The sequence below is a fragment of the Onychostoma macrolepis genome, chromosome 23, assembly GCF_012432095.1.
Source record: "Onychostoma macrolepis isolate SWU-2019 chromosome 23, ASM1243209v1, whole genome shotgun sequence".
Classification (NCBI taxonomy): domain Eukaryota; kingdom Metazoa; phylum Chordata; class Actinopteri; order Cypriniformes; family Cyprinidae; genus Onychostoma; species Onychostoma macrolepis.
Genome location: NC_081177.1, coordinates 991,489 through 1,013,433, shown reverse-complemented (window position 1 = coordinate 1,013,433; position 21,945 = coordinate 991,489). Strand labels below are relative to the sequence as shown.

The 21,945-nt window shown below is 36.8% G+C and overlaps 1 protein-coding gene across 1 annotated transcript; it reads left to right on the top strand.

Moving 5' to 3' along the window:
* The first annotated feature begins 3,573 nt into the window (after positions 1 to 3,573).
* On the top strand, positions 3,574 to 19,105 carry LOC131531665 (alpha-2,8-sialyltransferase 8E-like). Its single transcript, XM_058762602.1, has 7 exons — positions 3,574 to 3,680; positions 4,867 to 4,947; positions 5,027 to 5,113; positions 6,776 to 6,920; positions 14,562 to 14,674; positions 14,766 to 14,849; positions 18,343 to 19,105. Exons 1-7 carry the CDS (start codon positions 3,574 to 3,576, stop codon positions 18,815 to 18,817), a joined length of 1,092 nt encoding a protein of 363 aa, XP_058618585.1. The 3' UTR covers positions 18,818 to 19,105.
* The last annotated feature ends 2,840 nt before the right edge of the window (positions 19,106 to 21,945 follow it).

Here is a 21,945-nt window from a genome sequence, read left to right as displayed (position 1 = left end):
TATCAAAATCAGACAATACATTAAGTCTACCAAATGTTAAGTGGGAATCAGATTTATCTATTGCTCCCGATGCCGCCTTCTGGACACAAATCTGCAAAAATATTTACTTCATGATGAAAAATGCCAACCTTCAACTAATACAATATAAAGTACTTCATAGATTTCACCTTACTGGACGAAAATTATTTAAAATGGGTTTTACTTCAGAAAAATGCTCACATTGTACACAAAACACCTCAGACACCTATCTTCACGCCATGTGGCATTGCACCCCAGTTAAAGAATTTTGGGAAAACGTTACTGAGTCACTATCCAATCTTATGGGATGTCACGTCCCATTATCTCCCTCACTCTGTATATTAGGTGACATATCCATAATCAACTCAAACGATACAGATAGTAAATTACTCCTAGTGGCTCCAACTATTGACAAGAAAACTATCCTCATGAACTGGAAATCAAGGAACACCATACATATTACATCTTGGAAAAACTTACTACTAGAGTACATCTCCATGGAAAACCTGTCAACTTCCACTCAAAATAATACAATAGAATTACACCCCTCTCTTATCTCTCATAAACTTCCATCAATCATGAATCCGTTGACCCTCTTTGTCTGAAGCCATCCACAACAACACACCATTCATCAATATCTACACAAGATTTGTGGGAGGGGGGTTAGGAGGAGGTAGCAACAATGGCTAATATCAAACTAAATTAAAACTTATGAAAGATTAAACTTGTTCATTTTATTATTATTATTATTTATTTATTTTCTTTCCCTATCCTTTCTTTCTCTCTTTCTGTTCTCCTCATTTTCGTCGTGTTTTTTTTTTTAATGTAATTTTTTTTTTTTTTATTATTATTATTATTATTATTATTCTCCCTTCCTTTTTCCTCTCTCTCTCTCCCTTTCTTTTCTTTCTTTTCTTTTCTTTTTCTATTTTCATGCCTCTGGGCTTCAGTTGGCTGTGGCATCTCAGGTCCTGCCCTGTGTGGGTCGGTTCAGTGGTTGGTGGGTGTGCTGTGGGGCCGGGAACCTCGTGCCTCCAACCTGTACCAGCTTTGCCCTGGTTTTCTTGCCTCTGGCAGGTTCGGCACTACATGCCTTGCTTATTTTAATGCATCACTAGACGATATACACACATCTATTGTAAAATAAGTAAAGGGAAAAAAAAAAATGCATGTATGTATATCAGACACACACAGGGTAAGTGAGACGTGAGCATGGGGCCTGGACTTTGCACTGGGCTGGTTCCACGCTGTACGTCACGCTTTTTCAATGCATCATACACTCATATACATATGTAGGGTAAGCGTGGCATGTGAGTGACGGCCAGGGGTGGGACTTTTGGACCTTGTGCCCCGCAGCACTTCTCCTTGATGGCTCGTTTTCGTGATGGCTTATGCATGGAGGGCCCAGAGGCAGCCTTACAATATCTTTCTATTCATAGCTTTATTACTATTATTACTATTATTATTTCATTATTACTATTACTAACATTATTATTACTATTTGTCCTCCTCCTGATTCCCCAACCACCCCCTGTCTCGAATGAATATGTTTATTATCGTTATTGCTGCTACAATTACTATTATTACTTATCACCTTCCTCATCCTCCATCCTCTAATTTTTGTTATTAATGCTATTATTACTATTATTATTATTATTATTATTACTGTTATCATTACTATTGATTTTTTTTGTTTGTTTTTTTTGTTGCTATTGTCATTTCTGTTGTACTTTCTTTTATTTATATACTTCCACCCCCAACACCCAGTCACACTTACGCAAACACACACACACACACCCACACACACACACACACACACACACACACACTCACTCACACAAATCATGTTGGCTGTCATGTATGTTTTGTTGACCTTGGTTATTTTGTATTTGATTTGTTACCTGTAAATAGTATGTTTGTTTGCATAATAATAATAAAAAAAAGAAAAAAAAAAGAAATTATGAGAAACAGAAACTATTAATTCATTGTTTCAGATTATGCAGTCTGTTAGTTTTCCTCACCTCCCGATCTGTATCATTCGTTCTTTTGTCACGTCACATCCCCATGAACTGAAGCTATGCAGTCTGTATCGGAAACAGAACTGATTAGTTCATCTCTCAAGTCTTCGGGTTCAAGTCATTCGTTCATCCAGCCCCATAGGCTATAACTGTCATGGTCCTGCTGGAGCCAGGGAAACGCGGGGACCAGGAGTTTATCCAAACACAGACTTTATTATAACTCAGGAACAAAGGAAAGCAGGACTTACATTCACCAGAATAACAATTAACAACCGACGTGGAGACAGGGAAACACAGGGCTTATAAACACAACGAAATCAGACGAGGAGAACTGAAACAGGTGGGGAAACAATCACACATGGCTGGGGACTAATAAACTAATGATGACAAACAAGTACGGGAACAGGAAGATCAAATAAGGGCACGAGAGGAGGGGAAACACAAGACACGGGAAGACAGGACTGACAATAACGTTAATAGTCCATAATGAAATTGACTAACTGTAAATGCATTCAAAATGCATTCAAAAATGAAACAGTTGTGAGATGGCTGTGAGTTATGGAAAGTACATGTAGGGCTTTTATACACAGTGTGTTCCATTGAAGGTTTATCCCTCACAGCCTCATTTTCATTCAAGAACAAATTCAAAATGTCATATACCCCGATTAAGGTTTAACCAATTGTCATATAAAACCCTAAACACACACAGCCACATTTAGAGATAAGAAGTGCATTTTCTGCACTTTAGGTCCCAATCACAAACCTACCCCAGTCACCGCCCCCCCTCCGAGTTCATTCATTTACATGAGTAAAGTCAAAGTTCACATTCTAAAAGCTGCGTCACTCTGAAATATGTCACAATACATAACTAAAGTCAGCCATAACTTCTGTTACATGACTTTGAATTAGCTGGGTAGGCCACTAATTATAAGATTATGTAAAATCAAAATGGTAAGATGCAATAGAGGTTTGCGTTTGTTACATTTAAATTCACATTGCGCTTTTCTAGTTGTAAAGGTTAAAACAAGGTTAAGATACCGAGAAACCGTAGAGTTTCATTGGACTCGATCTCGGCCCTTTTGAACTTGGTCTTGAGTCTGACTCGGCCCATTTTGGACTCGACTTGGACCTCCTAAATTTAGGACTTAGGAAGACTCGAACCCAACACTACCGTTAAGATACCAACAAACAAGCTAATCAAGCACAAATAAGTGCATAAAATCTCACCAAAATTAAGTATTTGAACTTTATAATTAAATATGAAATGAGGGAGAAAACTGCAAAAAATGTCTTTAAAAAAAAAATAAAAATTGCACAACACAGATTACAAGGTATTTAACACATGAACTGGTTTACAAAGTAAGTCAGCAGGTTTTGTGAGGGGTGGGGTAATGCAGGTGTCTGTCTGTGTCTGTGTGTGTGTGTGTGTGTGTGTGTGTGTGTGTGGGGGGTGTTATCTTAAACCCTTTATCTCTCTCTCACACACACATACACACACACACACACACACACACGCTCTCGTTCATGTGTTTTTCTGATGGCATTGTCGTTTCTCCGATGGATCTTCAGGCTCCTGACGGTCCTGTTCGTCTTTCAAGGTGTATCTGTGATGTTTTATTACACACCCAACACACACTCCTCCAGGTGAACATTTTCATATTTAAATATGTCTTTGTAATTATTGCCAATTTAAACGAGACTAACTGTTGCTGTTTTTTGTTTTTTTTAAGTCTGTTATAAAGTGTAAGACTCTAGTTTCTAAGGCTTATTAAGTGAGCTGATGATCAACTGTTCTCTTTATTGTTGAAAATCTAACAGTACATTATTACTAACAATACAGTTATATTGTTGTTTAAATGTTATTTTTAGATCGAAACGTCATTGCAGTTTTAATGAGGATAGAAATGTTTTAGCTGTAATAGATTGTTTTGTCAGAGATAAGATTGTTCAGCAGTGCATAGTAAAGATTGTACGCAGGTGTTTAATTCTCTAGAGCTCTGCTTCATTTCTGGATTCTTTCAGTTTACTGCAATGAAATTATGTTTAAACCGCTTGTTGTATCACTTAATGGGAACGTCCAGCAAAACATTATTTTTGTGTATATTGCATATCGGTTTACTTGAACATACTGAATATATGGATATATTTGGACATACTTACAGTAGGACTACAGTATATACCAACTTATATAGAGAGCTGAAAGATACTTTTGTTCAGATATTCAAACTGAACAAAAATATGATTTTGCTGCAGATACTGATATACTGTATACAGTGGTGGCCAAAATCATTAGAACACTAGTATTTTCAGCAGCTAAAAATGGTTTTGTCTGTTATTTCGATCTGTTGCTGTAGTGTGTCAGTAGGAAATATCAGTTTACTTTGCAGGTAGCTTTCTTGAAGCGTCTTGGAGACACAGTTCTTCTGGATTTAGTTTGTTCTGTTTCTTCATGTCATTCAGACAGACTGGATGATGATCAGATCACATCTCTGTGTGGAGCACAAAAATCTTACTGGATTATTACAATTAATGGCTAAATGAATGTTTGGACATGTAAACTGATATTTCCTCCTGACACACTACAGCAAAAGATAGAAATAATACTAGTACTCTAATGATTAAGTTAAACTAAAATTACACTAAAAGAGCTTTTACTGGATAAAAACCTCTGAACTATCAATCAGACGACTGAAGAGATGGAGTAGATTGAGTGTGAAACAGGTTTAACAGCAAAGTTTGATCATGTCTATCATTTAGGGCTTTAGAAACGTGTATCAAATATTTTATAGTGTTAATGAGCAGCAGTAATAAACTTAATGTTTTGTTTCAGAGATGGGATGACGGACACGCTTCAGCTGCTGCGCTGCGCTAAACTCAGACACAAGTTTTCTATTATCAAACCGGCCAAAAGGTGCGTGAGAATCAAGATCAAGCAGCTTTCCTTCTGTTTCAGAGGACTGATAACTTAAATGTGTTTGTTTCCTTCTCAGTATAAAACTGGAGAGATTCACGCGGGAGCTGTCAGATTTCTTGAGCTGCCCGTACAAAGAAAACACTACCGAGCGCGAGCTGAACAGGTTCGTGTGTCTTCTTTTTTCCTTTGGCAAATTGATCAAATTAATGCATTGACGTGTTAATGAGTGATTGTGTTGATGTAAGTAGACAGGAACATCTTGATGGTGCACATTCCTTTTATATCTTGTCGAGTCGAAGTTATTGAGAAACACTTACATGTGAAACCTCAATTTAAAGAGATCATCTCATATGTGACTTCACTTGATATTTTAAGATATTGTGTTGAGTAGAAAAATGTAATTGATTTTCTCAGATAGGGTTTGTTCTGAAATCTTGAAAGGAGACCATTGTGAGAGTGTGAGAGACACAAGCAAAAATCTCCATTCGAACTTAAAGTAACCTCATTTCTGTCTAGGAGAAATATTTGTAATGTTAAAGAGATCTCATGTGTATACAATTATTCAACATATATTTACTCATGCAGTATATACACACATATATAATATACTTCCTACATTTTATAATTATTTACATTATGTATATTTCATATAAAGCTAGTCAAGCACACCTACATGTACTGAAGAATTTAGCAGAGAGACGATAACTGAGTGTAAGAGTCACAGCCATTACTTTTTAATTAAAGTAACATAGTCTTAATGGTTTTCAGCCAGTCGTTAGCCTAAGCACAGGCTCTGCTCTTCAGCACAAAAGACAAACCAGAAACCCGTTTAAATTCCAAAATAATACAACGTTTAGTACTAACAGATCTCCCCCAATATTAATATTGAGTGAAAACATGAAATAACCTTTAATTTAAACATTTGCTCTCCTTTAACAGTCAGAAGCAAAGCATACTGGGAACTAGAAATCTGCTGTCACTGTGTTTAATGAGCTTTTAATGGATCGTTTCCACTGAGCGGTACGGTACGGTACAATTCAGTACAGTACGATTCGGTACGGGTAACCCTGATCAGGTTTGCGTTTCCACGGCCAACAGTACCCTTACTTGGTAGGCGTGGTGTATGCCGGAAAGTAGAGATCGACGATAAAGCGCGACAATAAGCACAACTCTGCCTCTTTTTGTTAAATGTCAGTTTTAATGAACAATAATAGCCATTATAAAAGTATAAGCACAAAGTATAAGAGGCTTATATAAGAGGAAATAAAGACAAAAACAAACAATTCAGTCAAACGTATGCTACAGGTCAGCGCTGTGCTACGGTAAAGTTCAAAATAAATATATAAAGTTAAACATAACTTTGTGCTCAGCCAAAACAATATGACCAGGAACAAATAATAGATTCATGAGAGCGCGAATGCCTGTTAAACATACCCAAAACGAATTGTATCTCATGCTTAATCACTACAGAAATATCAAAGCCAGCGTCAAATGTCTGAAGGACTAGAAAATGACGCAGGTTTTTGGGCAATGATGTTTCACAAGTCCACAAGAATAGACAAGAATGCATGTTAAGAAACGGCTATTGTCTATGTGAACATATAAAATACACTGTTATGTATTTTTTTGTGTTTGCGCACTCTGATGTAAATAAGCCCAAACGGAAATAATTGCATACTGTACCGAACCGTACCGCTCAGTGGAAACAAGCCATAAAATATATTTTAATGCTGAGATCAGTCATTTTAACATTGATGAGACTGATAAAGCTTCTGATTGCTCATGTAAAATGAACTCTGTTTCTTTCTCTCTGTGTTTATGGCAGAATCAGGCTGCAGTTTTGCTGTAACGCCACAGGAACATTACTCCTCACCAAACGAAACACAGCCGTCAATCAGACCATCCCGTATGAGACGAGCACTACAAGCACATTCACAATGAATGACACCCTACACAGCATGCTGCCTGAGGTGTGTGTGTGTGTGTGTGTGTGTGATTAATGAATCTGTTTGATTATGTGTTTGTTGAGGCTGACATAGTTTGGAGCTGGATCTTTTCCATGGTCATGTCCTGGCCGGAATTTCAAAATTACCTAAAATGTTCAGGATTTGGCTTTGTTTTGCTATTGCTTTCATACTTGCTGAAGGTAACAACTGAAAAGTAGTTTGACCAATAGCATGCAGGCACTGTTTAAAATCAACCAATCATAGTGTGTGAGAGGGTCTGATCTGCAGAGAATGATGAAAGCAATTAAAATATTGGGACATTTAATGTATGAGGACTGTCAAAAATTAATTTGTAGTTACATGTTCATGTTTCATGCACATACATGCTTAAAAATATACTGCTTCAAATTTAGCATTTGTTAAATATAAATATATACACAAAATCAGATTTGGGCTGACAGTCTGTACTAGGCTTAAAGGGAAAGTTCACCCAAAAATGAAAATTCTGTCATTAATTACTCACCCTCATCCTTGCTGTCTGTGGAGGCTCAGAGAGCTCTCAGAATTCATCAAAAATATCTTAATTTGTGTTCCGAAGATGAGCGAAGGTCTTACTGGTTTGGAACGACATGAGGGTGAGTAATTAATGACAGAATTTTCATTTTTGGGTGAACTATCCCTTTAAGTGTGTGCAGTTTATGTTGTACAACAAATCGTCTGAGTATTTTCAAGTTACGCTTATCACAGACTTTAAAAAAAAATAATTATTCATGAATTGAAAACCCCATAAAAATCCATAAGGAAATCTTGAAGGAAATGAAGCCGAAACTCTGACATTTTAGGCAATTTAGAAATTTACATTTACATTTATTCATTTGGCAGACACTTTTATGCAAAGCGACTTACAATTGAGGAATACCACAATCGGTTTACCGTAACATGGCAATAAACACTTGTATAAAGTGCCTGTTCAAAGTAGTAAAAGCTAGGACAGGAAGGCATAAGGATAGTAAGAGAACAGAAAAAGTGAAGGAATATAATTTTTCATGAGGAGGCAGTTTGATGCTCATGGAAAAGATGAGTTTTCTGTTGTTTCTTGAAGATGGTGAGGAAAATCTGAATCTGTCTGTTGGGCACGTTACTTTAAGAAAGTAATTAGTTATAGTTACTAGTTACTTCTCACAAATAGTAACTGAGTTAGTAACGGAGTTACATCATTATAAAAGTAACTAATTACCAGGGAAAGTAACTATTGCTTTACTTTAAAAAAAATGTTCAAATGTCAAATAACTTTGAATGCCCCCAATATTAAATATGTTAAATTAATGAAATGAACACTAAAAATAATAAATTATTATTATAAAACATTGTACATTAATCTACACTATTTATCTACTGACACTTAGTATCAGTCAGTCAAGCATTATAATATAATATTATGATAATTTAATATTATATGATGATAGAACTTTAGTAATTAGAATAACCAAGTATAAATGCATATTTGTCATCAATATAAAACGCACTAAGGATTAATGAGCTGCTGGGTTCATGAATATTAATCACGTTGTCTGCGTTCGCTTGAATTTATTTGCTGAAATCAAAACAGGGATGATAATAGGTGAGCGCCAGCCAATGAGATTGTTGTTTGCGCATTAGTTCCGCCCACCACCAGAGAAACCGGCAGTTCTTAAAAGCTGAAGAATTCCAAAAGAACTCCTTTATTTTGACAGGAAAATACAACAAAGAATATCGTTTACATGTAGCGTCAATTCTGCATGTTATGAAAGACTCTCGTGCTCTGTATCTGTCTTTGCGTGCGCGTCTGTGAGAGAAAGCGACGGCGAGTTGTGCGCTTCACACTAGAGTTTATGGTGCGTCAAATACAGCTACACTGCGCATCCATTCAGATTAACTGAAAAATTTAATTCTAATAATATAATATAGTAAAGCCACATTTTATTGTCAGTAACGGTAACGGCGTTGTAACGGGGGAAACAGTAATTCGTTTGATTACTCGTTACTGAAAAAAATAACGCCGTTAGTAACGCCGTTATTCCCATCACTGGTCTGTAGTAATGAGCTTACAACAATAAAGATACAAATAGATAGTCTTTAATGATAAATCTGCCCTGGAAGCATGTAGAAGTCCACAGCTCTGTGCTGTGTCGGGAAGGTGGGATCTGGGTTTGGTGTGGGGCTGGTGAGGTCCTCCTCCGCGGGTCCGATGGTGAATGCTGAATTGTTGTTCTCCAGCACCCACTCTACGAAAGCGGCAAAAATCCATCTGGGACCGTTCACTGAAAGGCATGCCTTAAGCCCGCTTGAGACCACATGATTTTTTTGTCGGTTACAACAGTCACTGTGCCAGATTACACGATTTTGACTCCTAAAATCTTGTCTTGTCATGAACAAGAAACATGTCAGACTACTCGGTTCTACCTGATCATTCATCGCTTGTCGTCTTTAATGACGTGTGTGCTGCCATCGATAGTGCGGGACTAGACAGGTGGTGACATGAGCATAAACAAACAATCCCAGGTGGGAAAAAAGTACACTTCCATACTTAAAGTGCTCTATTTTCGTGTGCTAATTTTGTACTTAATAGCCCTTTTCGCACCGCTTTAGTTCCAGAACTAAAAGTACAGTACTAAAGTACTGGGACGATTTTGCGAACTATTTCCCAGTACCATTTAAAGGGTTGCATTCGCACCGACAGTGGGTACTAAGAAGTGACGTAAGCCGGTCGACAGCGACGTCATTTGTGCGCGGCGTTCAACAACGAAAACAAAGAAGAACAACGTTAACAACAGGAGGATGGAGGACGCTGTGATCGGAGCTGTGTTTTTGTTGTGTCTTGCAGGGTTCACAATAATGGACATGGAATGTCGACGTAACTTATACGTCAAGCGATTGAAAGATCGGAAAGGAGTTCAAAATGTTCAAAAGTGCCTGCACTTCAGCGTCCGTCCATCTATCGCTGTTCTCCATTCTTGCGAAATATTAAGTTGATGCGATGTTTACACAGTATGTGTTTACATGGCGTTTTAAATCATGGCGGGTGAGGGCGTTTTCGTACGCATTTAGCCAATCAGCCTACACTTACCCAGGTGTGTGAGGGGTGTGGGAAAAAGTGAAGTTAGTGGAGAGAGCTGCAGGAGTGGCAGTGTCCTGAGGTTTGATCCAGGTCTCAGTTAGGGCCTTGAGGTTGAGACCGGAGTGAGTAGCAATAGAAGGAATAAAGTCTGCTTTGTTTACAGCAGACTGGCAGTTCCAGAGACCAATTGGAATAGAGAGCAAAGTAGTAGATGACAGAGGAACAGGTCTTAGATTAGTAGGATTGGCCTGCCTCCACCGTACAGTGCGTGCCTTCCGAGTGTTAGTAGTAATGGTGGAGATTTGAAAGTACATAGTGTGTACAATTGACTAAATAAGTAAATGAGAACAATTAGAGCAAAAAGTGAAGGAAGGGGAAAGAGCAATACTCAAGTGCCTTGTCGGTGTTCTTGCTCGGTGGAGTCGCGCAAGGTAGAGTCGATCGTCTTTACACTCGTCGGTCTTCACACAAGGAGGGCTTCACATGAGGGCTGCCGCGGTACACAGCCCAGTTTTATACTTGTTCCTCCAAACGGAGTTCCGGGAACTAAAACAGTTCCTAGTTCCCGCGGTGCGAACACGCCAAAAAGTGGGTAGTTCCACAATTATTTTGGGTACTGTGAAAAGGTTACTGCGGTGCGAAAGGGCCTATTATGCTAAAAATGATTCTTTAGTACTTCTTTAGGCAAACTTAAGTGTACTCAACTGAGCTATTTTAGGAGACCATGAATATGAACTAAAATGCGCTTTTAACATACTATCTCTGCACAAAGCACTGTATAGGTAAGTACATGAAATATGACACTAATATAACACTGTCTAGGCCTGAAGCTTTCTTTGGCTGATGATACACAGGGCAACTTTTTGAGCAATTTTGCTTGGGTGCATTCCCATTGAGAATGGGTAAAAAATTTCTATCTGGAAATTTTAGATCAGTCGTGGGCCCCTCTGTCTAACCACATTTCCCAAAGTTACCCGGCAACATTGCTCAAGAAGTTGCCCAGTGTATCATCAGCCTTAGATTTCTGCTGCCTGAAGACTAGGGTTGAGTATCGAAAACTGGTTCTATTTTCTATATATCCTAAACAGGATATTCGATAAGACGCGTGCATTTTGATTCTTCTTAACAATTCCTGCGTTTACATTTTAATGTGATTTAAAATGATTTCACTTAAAGAGCATTTCCACTGCAAAAAAAGGTTGTTCCAAGCCATATTTATCAAGCAGTATGCAGAAAACTACGTCAGTATATCATCACAAACACAGTGAACATAAATGGGTGGGAAAGAAAACGCTGGAGTACAGTACTTTTAGATCTGCGTGTGTTCGTTGTTAAAGAGACAGTAGCCTAATAAACACGCTGCCTGTCATTAATGTTAATCAAAGAACAAAAGAAAAGCATTCACTGGTCTTTACTGAATATCTGTAAATTTAATTAATAATCTATATTTTATTTATGAAAAGAAAACTTTGCAGTGTTTTTAAACTTTTAATTAAGTTTCTGTACTTTAAATTTGGTTCAGTTGTATTTATTTATGCTATTGCTAATTGGTTTGTTTGTACCTATTTTATTTCTAACTGTTTACTTGTCTTTAACACTGTAATATTTGAAATTTATATTAGTCTAACTTTGGCTGTGGTATTTTTTTTTTTTTAAACATAGGCAAAAGAGTCTCTTGTAGGCCTATGTGTTCTGTAGGCGGCTGATTTTTGCTCATGTTATTGAGCTATAACAGAATTCTTTGTAAAAAGACAAAGAATACGTGTTAAACCAGTCCATAATGATGCCAGTTCGTTGGCTGAAAACAGCTTTTCAGGGTAGTTGTTTTAGTAACTCTGATCTCCATTGTTAGTCTGTTTCTGGCCTGGTTGAACAAGATTTAAAGATGTCCCATGCCTTTACAAGCATCTTCTTTGGCATGCCAAAGCTGTTTGAATTGACAGGCATGACCTGGTAGGAATGCACACATCCTCACAGAAACTGACATGAAGTTACAGTCTCTGTGAGCTCATTCAAATCAGTGACAGCAGCTTCAAAAACAAAATTATTTGCTCAAAATTATAATTGCAATGATTGCTGTCATTGAGAAATTTATGTTCACATTTCAGGTATTGCACTTTCACTTTCACTTTTCACGTTCAGGGCTGGCATCATCTGAGGTCCCCTTATCTTCATAAGAGCTGGATCCAGAATGAAGCTTGTATAATTCCTATAGTTACCTCTGGATGTCCATCCCGTGGCAGAAACAGAGAAGCAAATGTAGAAAAATGAACATAGCTGCTGTTCCAACCAAACAAAAAATGATGTGTACTGATTTATTATTAGCTATTTTTTATTTAAACTCATATCAAATACTTAGATAAGATATGCACTCTTTCTACATTATGAAAACTGGTAAATAAATAAAAAACTGAAAATAATTAACAGTACAATTCCTAATAGTAATTCCAATAATTCCAAATGGCAATAATGTTTCTCTGTTAAAGCAGCTGTGTTTGAGAAAGTGCATTCATTAAGAAACCGTATTATGGCGTTATCTCTCGCACAAAACCGACCGCGCGCGCTCAGAGAGAGTGCGCGCACTTAAAACGTGTCTCTCCTCTCACTCAAACTTTCCCGTGCACTCGCAAATCTCTCTGTGCTCATGCGCTAGATATTAATTCTTTTAATGCTTTATAATGCGCTCTCGACATTTGTCATTAAAATAACGCCATACCAAAAGTAATATATAGTTAAGATCTCAAGACAGAACACAGACTGGCTGAATGACACTTTCATTTAAGCCGAACATCTCACGTGGAGATCTCTAAACTTCAGCTTACTTGTTTGTCTTGTTTTCAGATCACTGTGGGCACTTTCGTAATGTATAGCGAGCGCACACGTACATGGTTTGCCAGATGGCAAAAATTAAACACAACACCAGGCAGAAAATGCATCCGGTAACACTTTATTGTAAGGGGTCTTTGTTACACATGTTACATGTACATTATAATAACAATAAATTATGCATAATTACATGCAAGCAACCCTAAGACAAACCCTAAACCTAACCATATAGTAAGTACATGTAGTTAATTAATATTACTCTGTACTTAAATGTATAATTACACTGTAACTAAAACACCTTAAAATAAAGTGCAACCATGTATCCTTTTAACGGAGATCTCTGATTTGGGGATTTGAACTCTTGATACCTGGCAACTTCACACATAAAAGCTTGCATAGTAGAGGCACATACAGCCAGAGATTCTCTTACAATTGGAAGATGATAGGGTCTGTATTAATTACCATTGGAAAAAATGTAAAGGCTACCTTGGATCACGTGAGGCACCTCAGCCAATCTGGTCTTTTTCCCTCTGTATGGCCAATACATATATATGGCCGCAGTATTAGAATTAGCCATTACACGTTTTTGGCTAAAGGTTGCAGGGTTGCCTTCCAGTGACTTTGGTACAGCAGTCCGCAATAATATTTTGTCTCATTTTCTTTCAACAAAAATAAAAATATATTTTTGGTAAAGTTCTATATTTTTATATTTGAATACATTTTAGTCTCGTCTTTTGTTGTCAATGATTTTGCATGTTGATATTATCACAGTTTGTTTACTGACCGTATTGTTGTCTCGACATCATCTCGTTTTAGTCATGGGGAAAAAGCTTGTCAACTAATATTTTTCATCATAGTTTTCATTAACAAAATTAACACTAATGCAGAAATGATGAAAAACTCTATGAGATTGATTTATATTCCCCAATATTTAATATAACATCAACATTTTATGTACAACAAAAAACTGTATAACACAAAATTCTAAGTTAAATCTGAATAGATCAAGCGTGTTAAAAACACTTTCTATAGGGTTAAAAACAAAAGAAAGAAAAAAGCCACTAAATCTTCTGTTTAGGTCCAATCTTCTGTCACATTAGGTGGCTGGAGTAACGAGCGCAAATAGATGATAAAGATACAAATAGATAGTATTTAAGGATAAATCCGCTGGTGGACACTAAGAATCAACAGCCACATATAACATAAATGAGATTGGACCAGGAACTGAGGAAAAGTCAGGGCTTAAAAAGAACAGGGTTAATTAACAGAACTGAAACAGGTGCGTGGAACTAATTTACAAGCAAGGAGACTTTTGCTGCTTTCACGCCGTAATTCCAAGATGACAACACGTGATATTTTACTCATAGCTTTCCATGTTGTTGGACTCAGAGGTTGCGCCGAGATGAACCTGGCGGCGGTCATGTGGTACATCTGTCACTGGTCCAAGTCATAACTCTCAGAACATTCCGAGTTTACAAGTTAATTACTAGCTCAGGAGCGCTTGAGGGCTTTGGCGTTGACAGTGTTGCCACAGAAACACATAATTTGAATGGCATATAATGGCACTTTTTGTCATCTCGGAATTATGACTTGCCGTGAACTTGACATAACTAGGAAACTCTGATAACTGGGAACACAGGCCAAGAGGAACGGAACACTGAAAACAAAATCAAAACAGAACATAACCCTGACACTATCAAGAGTGATAAACAATAACAAAAACAATAAATGTGTGTGTGCAGGATTTCCCCTGGAGCGGTCGTCGTCTGGGTCGGTGTGCTGTGGTCGGCAGCGGTGGGATTCTGAAGAACAGCAGCTGTGGACGTGAGATTGACAGCGCAGACTTCGTCATACGGTAAACACATCCCATCATGCCTTGCTTCTCAACACTTCCATCAGTAATCATGCGTCCTTCCTGTTAACACAAAGTTTTCTGTCTCTTTCAGGTTTAATTTGGCGACAATTAATGACAGTGATGTTGGGCTGAAGACGGATTTCATAACCATCAACCCCAGTCAGATTCAGAGAGAGTCAGTGTCCATAAACAAAAGTTAAATTAGCATTTATAGAAGCAAGTTTCATATTTGATTTGATCAGATGAGTTTAAGCTCTGAATTAGATGAGTTCTTGTTTTTAATGATTGCTATTTCTAAATAATAATTCTAACTAATAATTCTAACAGTTATCATTTGGAAACTAGCCAGGTCCTGCTCAAACTGTAAATCTGTAAAATGTATACACCTTATGTAGCTCCAGCCCATTTCAGCACTGCGTTCTTGTGTTCGGTCTTCCAGTTTGTATTTCCACCACGTGAGCCAAGATCTGAGCTGTTTCAACTAGAGGTCGACCAATAGTAGATTTTACAGATACTGATAGCTAGGTTGGACCACACTGGACAATACTGATTAATCAGTCGATAGTTCTTAAAATGGATACTGAACAAAAACTAAAAAAGTGCTTTACTATTTAAAAAAACAAACAAAACAGAACTGAACCATACTTTGTAAATGAATAAAAATATGAATATTAATTATTGATCATTAAAGTTAGTTCATAGTTTATTAACTGTTAACAGAAGAAACTTTAAAATTTAAAAGTGTATTAATAATAGTAAATTTTGATTAACACACTCTAACAAGGAACAAATACTTATCCAGCTTTCATTCATCTTAATGTTATAAATGGACTCTTATTGTAAAGTGTTACCATTTAATTTCAACAGTCATGCTTAATGATGGCCATCTTTAAGGCCTGTCAACACAAAGGCCATAGCATTGAAATTACATACATATGGATATTGAATGTGTACTCTCACACACACTTGATAATTATCTAATGAAAATAACCAAATATTGCTGTCACACACTGGGTAAAAGTGCAGCGCTGAGTCTAGGACAAACTCGCAGGTTATCACACACACACCGAACGTGTCACGTTCAATTCAGTCGATGGTCTAAAATTTGATTTATTTAATCACCAAACAGGAAAAAGTTTACTTCAAGAATAAACAAAGCAGAGTTTTAAGTTCAGTGTTTAAATAAACAGAGCAAAAAGGCTCATCTTGATGCTTGATGCATATAGACTTCATTAGTGCCACAGAAAGTCAAACATTTTGCTGAAAAATACGCAAAAAACGATTTTACAGCCTAGTGTGAAGTCATTTTGTGCATTAAAAACAGGATTTTCTGTCAGCTGCATTTATGTCAGGGTTACCCTGACATAAAGCCAAAATTGGATGTGCCACATGTTGAGCAGGCCAAATGAAAATCACAGAGGTGGCGGCTGACAAGAGGCTGAGTATCCTCTGGAAAGCCCTGAGGGGATGCAAAGTCCCTACTTTGAACGATTCCGCCAATCGCTGAATAGTCAGGGAACATTCCAGCATATCCCAACCCCGCATTTGGAGGTAATTGAGAATGCGAATTCCCATCTGTCTTAGAGGGGAAAGAGCTGCGTCCATGCACTTCGTAAAAGTGTGGGGCCAGAGACAGTCCGAATGGAAGGATGTGTATTGATTAGTCTTGTGTAGCCAGACCTTCAGACTGAAGGTTGAAGGTCGATTGGCCAACATGTCAAACAACCAATCACAGTTCGTTTCATTCAGCATTACGTTTCGGGGCGTGGAAATGTTGCCACAATAACTTTACTTTACTTTACTTTTAGTCATTTAGCAGACACTTTTATCCAAAGCGACTTAAAAATAAGAAAAAGTAACTAAAACTAAAAGTTAAAACTATACTATATATATACACATTTAAGAAAATAAAGAAATTAAATAAAAATGACAAATGCATACAACAACATTTCAAAACTACACATTTAAATGAAAACAAAAAAATAAAGCTAAAAACAATTCAAAATACTAAAACAACAAAAGGTATGAGTATAATAATGATTCTAACATAACACTAAGCCAAACACCAAAAAAAACAACTACATATGTGTATGTACAACCAAACACACACACACACACACACACATATATATATTAATTTCCATTATTATTAATTTCCATTTAGTATGTTGAAGTACTAAAATAACTCAAATTAAATAAAACTTAATAAAAAACCTATGCAGACATAATAAAAAAATTTAAAAAATAATAAAATGACAACATTACTACAACTGTAACTAAAACTAAAATAGATAACAATACAAATCAAACTGCATTAGTTTATCAGTAATCCTAAAAAATAACACTGAGCCAAACACACATGCTAAAAAAAACAGCAACAACTTACTTACACATAGTAAGAAATGGTTATAAAAACTGGAACAGAAGTGAAACAAGTAGTAGGAAAGAGGAAAATAAAAAGCAATACTTATTAATAACAATAAGTTATTAATAACAGACCAGTCTGTAAAACTCTCGGACGTGTTTTAAAGATTCTATACCGCGAACTTTAAATATTTCATATACTTTTGAAAATCCAGCGTTTAGTTGATCCTGATAAGCGCTCGTCGTCACAGTTGTAAACACGACGGCTTTCTTCTTTCGTGAGGGGGTTTGGTGTCATGGCATCTTTGTTTCCAGGCAGAACGTTAAAGAATGCGATACACACATCTCCCGGAAATCCTGTATAATTCAACCAATCCGGTGAAGACTTCGGAACTCCTGAAGAGTTTCCACTTTTGTGTGCTATATGCATCAGATGTTTAGCCAATGGACATCTGAGGCTGAGACTATGTATTGATAGGCTACTCCCTCGAATGCAAATATCAAGAATGGACTGTGGTGGCATGCTATCTGGATGTGAAAGTAAACGTCCTTCAGATCCACTGATAGAAACCAGTCCTCAGGGCCTATTTGTAGGATTTACTGTGAAATAATTTTCACTTCGAAATTGCTAGTAAATTTCACAAATAAATAAATAAAATTATGGAAAGTAGCACTGAATTAAATGTGAAATTTCCAGTTGAAAGCCTGAAATAGTATTCTCTTGTAAAACATACTTTTTTTACAGTGAAGTCTGCTTTAGTTGTATTTCTGCTCATTTGTAAGCATTTAAACATTAAAACAAGCATGTTAATAAATCTGTTCTCTACAGATAAACAGCACTAGTTCTCATAATGTTGCGAAGTTAGACATTTTAATTCAAGTTTTTCAAGTTTATTTGTATAGCGCTTTTCACGATACACATCGTCGCAAAGCAGCTTTACAGAAAATTAAGTATCTACAATATATTTAGTAGTAGCTTATCAGTGGTGACTGTCAAATTGATGTACATATGGCAGAAATGTACGTTAAAATTCAGTTAATGACGTAATCAAACAGATGTTTTCACATTAACAGTACAGTCATTGGTCACAATCAGTCATGAAGCATGCTCATGGTGCCAAGGCAACTTAAATATTAACATACTAATTAATTTTCAAATTTGTTGACATTAACATTAATCAAGATTACTATATACTGTAAACATTTAACAGTAACAAATTAAACATTTTCACTGTGGTTGATTATCTAGTGCTCTGTCAGTAGATATTTAGAGTGTTTATTAGAAACTCTGTTTGTGTGTGTAGATACAAAAACCTGGAGAAGAATCCGGATGCGCTGGTGGAGCGGGTCAGTGTGTACGGAAACGCCTCTCTTGCTATGCCCGCATTTGCCTACACCTTCTGCACTGAACTGTCAATCAGAGCTCTTAATGCCCTCTATCCAGTCAGACCTCAGCAGCCATTGGCGTTCTTCAGCCCGTATTACCTGCAGACACTGGACCGTTTCTGGAAGGGGCGTGGCCTGAAGTCGATCCGCCTCTCCTCTGGGTTTATGTTAATTAACACGGCGCTGGAACTGTGTGAGCATGTGCATGTTTATGGATTCTGGCCATTCGACACCGACCTGCAGGACAATCTGGTTCCGTATCATTATTATGACCTGAGAAGACCGAGCAAACGCATGCACAAAATGCCGGATGAGTTTGTGCGGCTTCTGCAGCTCCACAGCCAGGGAGCGCTAACACTGCACCTGCAGCCCTGCTCCTCAGACGTACACTGACTTGTGATCTTATTTTGACTGACTGTCATTTATTTATATGAGAGGACATATCAGTGGCGAGCGGTGACTTTTTTAACCGGGTATGCTGACTGCTACACTCAATTCTCAATTCTTAAGATTTATGTATTTCAATTGCATATAAAATTTCCATCCATTTTGATTACATATTTTTAACTTAAACAAATTAATAAACTTTATGTTGATGCAAATTTGCCAACCTTATGTAAATGAAACAAGTAAATAATAAGACTTATGTAGCCTAATAGTACCAATAAATCCAATTTGTTTTAAATGCATAAGAAACATGTATATGTATTATTAGGTAATAAACCCAATGTACTTAAAATGCATCACATTTACATAATATTTTATCAATAAACCCAATGTATTTCATATATTTAATCCTATCCCACCCAATCACACTGTGCTACAACAAAATCTAACTACAACACACACAAAAAAAGAACAACCACCCTGTTACATTATATCAATGTATTAATGCTTCAAAGCATCTGGCTATATATGAGCTAGCAAGACATACTACACACTGTTCATACACTTGTGTGCAACAAGAAACAAAAAGTGCCTTCATATTTATATGCACATTAAGGTTAAACACTATTTTCATACTGCAGAAATAAATGCAAAAAAAAAAAAAAAAACAACAACAACAAAACTAATTTAACAGAAAAAATAACAAATTTTAAAAATAACAATTTTAATTTTTTACAGTGCAGAAATTAGACCAGTTTCCTCTAGAACTGTGCAAATTTGAAGTAGACAGATACATGAGGTAAATCGATGATAACAGTACTGCTTACATTGTACTAACATTTAATCAAAAATCTGTGACATGCAATTATTATTTAGAACAATAGGATAATGGTCAGAAAAAATGACATAAGGCTCACCACCACACTTTCCATGCATATTCAATTACATGTTAGGAGTACATGAGTATGAATGGAACATTCTACATCTACATTTTAAACCTTTAACACTTAAATGGACTCAAGTACAAAAATTTGACTTCTCAAAAGTGACATCTCAATTGACATTACTTGAAGAGTTCTTTGGTGACAGCTTGGCTGTATCCAGGATTTTCTTCAAACGTGCACTTGAGCTCCGTAGCGTAGCTTCAGTTAAGCACATAAATCAGTCCAAAAAGCATCAAACACCCAAGAGTGACCCTGCAGAACTTCCACACCAACATCCGTAGGTTGGTCTCCGGGACCAACACCAGCACCCTCTGAATGAAAGATGTGCATGCCCACTGCCATCTGTGCAATTCCAGACTCAGCCTCTGCTCTTTCACAGTCCTGGAGGATAAACAAAGAGAATGAGTTGTGTTCCAATGCCAGCCACAGTGTCATATTCAGACATTTTAAGGGCACATCATTTACAAACTCTGACATTTTGGATATGTACTCATTCAAATGTACACTGCCTGGTCCAAAAAAAAAAGTCACCATTTGGATTTAAATAAGCAAATACTGAAGAGTCTAGAACTGGATGATTATTGCAGTGATTTTTATGTTTCCGGCTTGTTGTATTTTGGCAATAATTATTTTAACCCAAACTGATGCAGTGTGTAGCTTTTCATGTCGGAGGACATACCAATGTACACATTCCAGCATGACAATAACAAAATTCATTAGGCTCAATTTGCGAAATAGTGGTTCAGTGAGCACGAGGAATCATTTTCATGTATGAATTGATCACCAGTCCTGAGCTTAACTCTACTGAACGTCTTGAGGATGTGCTGCAGTCCACTTTACAGAGTGGCTAGACTCTCCTATTGTCAATACAAGATCCAGGCCAAAAATAAATGCAACACTTGATGGAAATAAATGTTGCGATGTTGCATAATGTTGTTTAAACAATGCCACAACAAAGCACAATGTTATGAAAGCTATAGGTGGTCCAATGAAATATTAGAGTGTGCAAGTTCTTTTTGGACAGGCTGTGTGAAGTCAACTCCAGCACATCCTAAAGACTTTCGATAGGGATTAGGTCAGGACTCTGTGGTGGACGATCTTTCACAGTTTGAGCCTGATGAATCTTGACATTGTTATCCTGGAATATAGACATGGGTACGACTTCCGACCTGGTTGTTTGAGAAATAAAAGGCTACACACTGCATCATTTAGGGCTAAAAGAATTGTTGCCAAACACACAACATGCCAGAAACATATTAATCACGTCAAGTAATGAGTCAATCCTTAAATATCAAGTATTTACTCATTTAAATCCAGACAGCGACCTTTTTTGGCCTGGCAGTATAAAATAAGAATTAAATGTATAGTCAGTTATTCTGAACTATACTACCTTAAGTGGAAGAGACACAGCCAAGCTCAAAAACATGAGCACTCGTGTTGTTCCAGGACGGTCAAGTGGCTTGATATCTCTTGCACTGCATTAAAAAAAATAAAATAAATAAACATTGAGTACATTTTATTTCAAAATGTATTTTACTTCAAAATGTATTTATTTTATTTTTATTTATTTATTAATCAATGTTTCTCTGTAATTATTTGTACTTAAACGTTACTCTGCATTGCCATAATTTGTAACAGCTGCAAATGTGCTATTATTTCTCAAATGAACTGTAAAGAACAAGCTTAAGAAAATAGTTTTTAATTCAATGTATTAAATCTTTAAGTTGACTCAACTTGTAAAACAGTTACCGATACTCATGTTTTCATACTAACTTCTAGTTGCCTCTACTAAGAGATAGTGAGTTTTATCAAATCAAAAATGAGCTGATTTGCTGCATACTACACACACATGGGCAAAGCGAGACTGTGATGCCAATAAGAAAATTAACATAACTATCAATGCAAATATACCCATAAGACATTTATAATGTAAAAAGAGCAGGTTGACATGCACTTACCACATATTCTTTAGTGATCGTCTCCGTGTCTTCATTGAGGTAGATACTTGAGCTCCTCGGGATGTAATTGTAGTTGGTTTTAGTCTTCATTCTCAAACATGCAGAACAAGAAGATCCCAAAAACACAACATTAGTCACTGATTTACTCAGACATGAAGCTAAAGCTGAGTTAAAAATCTCGCTCAACTAATGCTGCAACTATACAATAAACCCTGTCAATTGGTACATTAGT